General features: G+C 53.3%; 1 protein-coding gene across 1 annotated transcript; it reads left to right on the top strand.

Annotated features, from left to right (window-relative positions):
• The first annotated feature begins 217 nt into the window (after nucleotides 1-217).
• On the top strand, nucleotides 218-4,568 carry LOC101763948 (carotenoid cleavage dioxygenase 8 homolog A, chloroplastic). The gene is made up of 5 exons (XM_004969874.2): nucleotides 218-572; nucleotides 667-1,413; nucleotides 3,498-3,691; nucleotides 3,831-4,123; nucleotides 4,210-4,568. Exons 1-5 carry the CDS (start codon nucleotides 309-311, stop codon nucleotides 4,392-4,394), a joined length of 1,683 nt encoding a protein of 560 aa, XP_004969931.1. The 5' UTR covers nucleotides 218-308; the 3' UTR covers nucleotides 4,395-4,568.
• Nucleotides 4,569-6,000: the final 1,432 nt, after the last annotated feature.

Genomic DNA, 6,000 nt, shown 5'->3' with positions numbered 1-6,000 from the left:
TCTTCTACAAAATTCTTGACACCAACAACAACACAAAAGGGTGCGACAGTTGACAGTACACGGCGCCTTACTTGTCTCCCTGCACCGCATTTGCCACGCTGTTCATTGGCTACACATCCATCACCCGATCTCGTCACGGTGAGGTCGCTCTCAAAGTCTCAAACGTCGACCGTTCTCCAGCAGCGAGACGGTCTACATCTACATAAGACCATAAACGATGCATACCAGTATACCACCACCATCATCAATCCATCACCACCCAGATCTGAGACGATCAGATAACAAACAGCTCAGCCAAGGCGATAAGCATGGCGTTCCATCTCCCCACGCTCTGCGCTGCTCCTAGCACATTCCTCCTCGTCTCTTCCCCTCACTCCCGGCAGACTAACTCCATCCCGGCAACAGCGCGTCGTCATCGTCGTCGTAACCCCGCGCGCCCCGTGAAGGCGACCACGTTGGCGGAGGAGGCCTCGACAGACTGCGACGACACGAAGCTCTCTGCGTGGACCAGCGTCCGGCAGGAGCGGTGGGAAGGCGAGCTCGCCGTCGAAGGACGCCTCCCTGATTGGCTGGTACTACTGCCGCTAACGCTTCTCAACAAACACCTCCACTCCTTGATCGGGCATGCATACGATTAGTTCTTGTACTTACGCTGCTGATGTGCAGAACGGCACGTACCTGCGGAACGGGCCGGGGCTGTGGGACGTGGGCGGCGGCGACTTCCACCACCTGTTCGACGGCTACGCCACGCTGGTCCGCATCTCCTTCCGGCAGGGCCGCGCCACGGGCGCGCACCGTCAGATCGAGTCGGACGCGTACAAGGCCGCCGTGGCGAGCGGCCGCCCCGTCCTGCGCGAGTTCTCGCAGTGCCCCAAGCCCCGTAACCTGCTCGACCGCGTGACCAACGCCGTCGGGATCGCCAGCGGCGCGGTGCTCACGGACAACCCCAACAGCGCCGTCCTGCCGCTCGGGGACGGCCGGGTGCTGTGCGTCACCGAGACCACCAAGAGCTCCATCCTGATCGACCCGGACACGCTCGCCACGGTCGGCAAGTTCGAGTACGCAGACGGCCTCGGCGGCATGATGATACAGTCCGCGCACCCGATCGTGACCGAGTCCGAGCTCCTGACTGTGCTCCCCGACCTCGCGCGGCCGGGACACCTCGTCGTCAGGATGGCGGTCGGGAGCGACGAGAGAAAGGTGGTGGGCAGGGTGGGCTGCCGCGGGGGGCCGACCCCGGGGTGGATGCACTCGTTCGCCGTCACGGAGAACTACGTCGTCGTGCCGGAGATGCCGCTCCGGTACTCGGCCAGCAGCCTGGTCAAGTCGGAGCTCGCCCCGTACTACGCCTTCGAGTGGCTCCCGGCGTCCGGCAGCTACATGCACGTCATGTGCAGGTCCACCGGGAAGACGGTAATAATCTAGTAGCGACAGCAAATTCTGTTGTCGTACGTTATCGTCACTACGGGAAACAGACAGTTCGCCGAGTGCCTGGGGCACTCGGTGAAGGCCAGAAAATCCTCGAGGAAACATTTGCCGAGTGTAACACTCGGCAAACGACACTCGGCAAATTTCTTGACGGCAAACACTGGTTCGCCGAGTGTTTTGTGTCGGGCACTCGGCAAAGACTTTGCCGAGTGCCCAGAAAACACTCGGCGAACAATTATTGAAAAAAATAAAAAAAAATCATCTCCACCGCCACCACCTGCTCCTGCTCCGCCGCCGCCGCCACCGCCGCCGCCGCCAGCCACCGCCGCGGATGGCCCAGAAGAGGTCGTACTTGCGCGACAGGGCGCCGAACCCGCCGCAGCTCAGGTGGCCGCCGACGCCGACGGTGGGGCAGTTGCCCGCGGGGAACCCGAACGTTTGGTTGGCGGCGGCGGCGGCGTAGTAGAGCTCGCCGAGCGTGGCGCCGGACCCGACCCAGGCCTCGGCTCTCGACGCGTCGATGTGGATGGCGCGGAGCTCGCCGAGGTCGAGCACAGCGAAGTGCTCTTGGGGGTCGACGGAGGCGTAGGAGAGGCCCTCGTAGTCGTGGCCGCTGCCACCGCCACCGCCACCACCTGCTCCGCCGCCGCCACCGCCACCGCCACCACCTGCTCCTGCTCGGGCGGCAGCGGATCCGAGGCCGGGGGCGGCGGGCGGCGGCGGATCCGGGGCCGGGGGCGTGGGGCGGCGGCGGATCCGGGGGCGGCGGGACCGGGGGCGGCGGATCCGGGGATGGGGGCGCCGGGCGATGGTGATGGTGGGGGAGGGGCTCGGGAGGGAGGGGAGGGGGCGCACTAGGCGAGGGAGGGGAGCCGGCGGCGGCGGAAGCGGGCGGCGGCGGTGGCAGCGGAGGCGTGCGGCAAGAGGAAGAGAGGAGAGTGGGGGGAGGGGGCCGAGGCGTGCGGGGAAGATAGAGAGGAGAGTGGGGAGGGGGCCGGGGGGGGATATTTGTTTTGTGGTGCCGTCTGTTTGCCGAGTGTCCTACGTGGACACTCGGTAAAGAGTTTCTTTGCCGAGTGTCCAACGTAGGACACTCGGCAAAATTTTTTTGAAAAAAACTTAAAAAATATCCAACAGTTTCAAAAAAATATCAAATTTTCACACGAACCAATATAGGTTCTCTACTGACTATACAAAAAGTTTTGTAGTCAAACCGAACTCGACCGTCACTTCGACTCTAAATTTTTTCGAATCCTTCTCAAAGTTAATATTCTTCTTCTGAGATGCTTCGGTTTGTAATCATCGTACATGATAAAATGTGCAAAATCTTCTCAATTTTTTTCCACAGCCTCCACATATTATATCATCACATCATGGAAAATCTCATAATTTTCAAACTTTGATTGTTTTTTTTACAATTTAAAAATACTACTGCCACACGTTCATGGTCGTGTTTCCTGAACAAGATGTTCGAAATTTCTTTTCATTTCATGGGTCAGGTCTCAAATTGGTCCAAATAACATGAATATCATTTTTCTACTCATTTTATTCCATAATTTGAATCACTTGCAGTTCAAATTTGACTTATACCAAAAATTCCCTTAAAATGCAATTAATTAAATAAATATAGCAAATAAATTCAAAAATATACCAAATTTTAACATGGAGTACCACATGTTGTATGTAGGGAGTAGAAAAAATTTCATGGTGAAAAGAGAAAAAAAAATTATTTTTTTGCCAAGTGTCAAAAAAACACTAGGCAAACCCCCCCTATTTGCCGAGTGTTTTTTTTTTGACACTCGGCAAACCCCCCTCTTGGCCGAGTGTTTTTTTTGACACTCGGCAAACAGGGGGCTTTGCCGAGTGTTTTTCATTTGACCCTCGGCAAAGCCCCTATTTGCCGAGTGTTTTTTTTTGTCGAGTGTTTTTGGCTTGGCACTCGGCAAAGAGCTTGTTTGCCGAGTGTCCGAAAAAAAACACTCGGCGAATTTAAGGTTTCCCGTAGTGCGTGCCTTGCCTTGAAACGAAATCTACACATGCGTGCATGGATTTGTTGCTGTTGGGTGTAGGTGGCGAGCGTCGAGGTGCCGCCGTTCATGGCGATCCACTACATCAATGCGTACGAGGAGAAAGACGAGGACGGCCGGGCTGCGGCCGTCATCGTCGACTGCTGCGAGCACTACGGCGACCCCGCCATCATCGAGACGCTTGTCCTCCACAGGTTGAGATCGCTCAGGGACGAGGACGTGTTGCCTAACGCCAGGTATGGCTGTCGCATTGTGTCGGTGACAGCAGCACCGGACAGTTCCTGTCGTCCCGATCCCGAGAGAACTGTTCCTGTCTTTTCTCGTTTCTCGAGAGAACAAATTAAAACGTGCCGCGCGCGCGCGCTCTGCCTGCAGGGTGGGCCGGTTCACGATACCGCTGGACGGGAGCCCGTACGGCGAGCTCGAGACGGCGCTGGGCCCGGAGGAGCACGGCCGTGGGATGGACATGTGCAGCATCAACCCGGCCTACCTCGGCAAGAGGTACCGGTACGCCTACGCCTGCGGCGCCCGCCGGCCGTGCAACTTCCCCAACACCGTCACCAAGATCGACCTGGTCGAGAAGACGGCCAAGAATTGGCACGATGAGGGCGCCGTGCCGTCCGAGCCCTTCTTCGTGGCCAGGCCCGGAGCAACGGACGAAGACGATGGTCAGTTTGCTTCAAAGTTGAACGCGCTATATATTGGGCTACTCGGCTTGATTTTGTTTAATTTCTAACTTGATTTCTGTATGCAGGAGTGGTGATATCTATTGTAAGCGCCGTCGGTGGAGATGGCTATGCGCTAGTGCTGGACGCGACGACGTTCCAAGAGATTGCGCGCGTGAGGTTCCCTTATGGCCTGCCCTACGGCTTCCACGGTTGCTGGATCCATGACAAAGATCTTACCAGGCGTTTTGATAGCAGTGTACAAGTTAATTAGCTACACGGTGCACCAGTATGTAAACAAATGTTCCTTCTGCAGTAGTGAGGGATGTATCGAAACTGTTGGATTTTAATCCAATTGTCAGAAAAGTGGTATAATTCACTCATGAAATCTACTAGTAGATGAACAGGTAGTTTCATAATAAAATGGAGTTTGGTTCCATTGACCCAATTGGTACTTTGTGAAGGATTCAGTGACTAAAGGCAAGTCTGGTTGTAAGTAATTTCGCTACGATGTAACTAACGTTAGTCTGGAGATGATTTTATGGGAAGAAAATTTTACTACCTATCCTTACCACAAACTAGAAAATTAAGCAAATACTCCCACTGCACCGTCCAAAATTGTAGGCTATTTTAATTTTTCTAGATACGTTATATCTACCATGCATCTAGGCATAGCGTACATCTAAATGCATAAAAAATTACGAATTTAGAGAAGTTAAAATAACTTACAATTTTAAATGGAGGGAGTAAATTAGAGTTGTGCTAGTACAACATTAGTTTAAGAAAAATTACGATGGTAGAATATAGATGCCAAGAATAAATAACACAAGGACACTTGTCGTGGGAAAATTTATTTTCTTCTTCTGATTGAATCGAAGGCCATTTGAGCTTTGCTCTTACTTATTTATATGCAGATTTCTTCCATTTTAAATTGTAAGTCTTATATTATATTCGTAATTTTTGCAATACATCTTGGAAACGAGTTATGTCCAGATATAGAAATATGCCTCTAGGAGGAGTACGCGGAAAAGCCACCTGCATGTCTCGCACGGGAAAACATGGCTGTTCGATTTACAGCACGCTCACATCCCCATCTCTCCCGTCCTGGTAATCCCACATGTGCTGCTCGAATCCCCAGCTCGTTTTTCCTGCTGCCGCCGCTGCTTACTTTCCACGGCCAGTCACTGTAGCTATGTCCAACATCAAGACGTCATTTTTTGATACTCATCAAGACGTCATTGGTGCTCACAAGTTGCTGTCACGTTCGAATCCAGACCTCGTGACAAGGATCGTTCCTCTGGCAATCTAGTCGCCAACCATACCCAGATTTTTTTACCCGCTTACTTCCAAAGACACGATTATCACGTTGTTCGATCATGTCCTTCTCTAAACACGTACCTGAAGATCGGGTAGTTTCCGGCTTTCCTCCATTATCGAAGCTTGCCAAAGCATGCCCGACCTCTCGTGTCATGTCCCCGTCTCACACAAGGCCTTGCGATCGAGGTGTCACTAGTAGAGAATTGGCTTTCGATGCGCCCCATTTTGTTTCGGTTTAAAGTTGGCTCGGGACAAAAGGTTCACCAACCGGGACTAAAGCTTGGTCACTGGTGGGGGGCTCACCAACAGGGACCTTTTATCCCGGTTGCAAAGGCTAGTGGGAAAAAAAGACCCTGAGAGGCCTTTTATCCCGGTTTGAAACACCAACCGGGATAAAAGACCCCCCCTTTTATCCCGGTTGGTAACAGGGCCGAGAGCCTTTTATCCTAGTTTGTAATACCAGCCGCGATAAAAGGGGGTCATTTATCCCGGTTGATGTTTCAAACCGGGATAAAACGGTCCCAACGAGGTAACCGAAAGAGGACTAAATCCCTCGAACCCTT

Source organism: Setaria italica, chromosome V, assembly GCF_000263155.2.
Source record: "Setaria italica strain Yugu1 chromosome V, Setaria_italica_v2.0, whole genome shotgun sequence".
Lineage (NCBI taxonomy): Eukaryota > Viridiplantae > Streptophyta > Magnoliopsida > Poales > Poaceae > Setaria > Setaria italica.
Note: the sequence above shows the minus strand (reverse complement) of the source record. Positions and strands in the feature narration are given on the sequence as shown.

What these genes read in the sequence shown, in the direction of transcription:
- LOC101763948 (XM_004969874.2), top strand. Translation starts at nt 309, where the DNA reads ATGGCGTTCCATCTCCCCACGCTCTGCGCTGCTCCTAGCACATTCCTC. An exon ending in GACGTGTTGCCTAACGCCAG is followed by an intron (nt 3,692 to 3,830) that starts GTATGGCTGTCG and finishes CTCTGCCTGCAG; the next exon opens with GGTGGGCCGGTTCACGATAC. An exon ending in AGCAACGGACGAAGACGATG is followed by an intron (nt 4,124 to 4,209) that starts GTCAGTTTGCTT and finishes TTCTGTATGCAG; the next exon opens with GAGTGGTGATATCTATTGTA.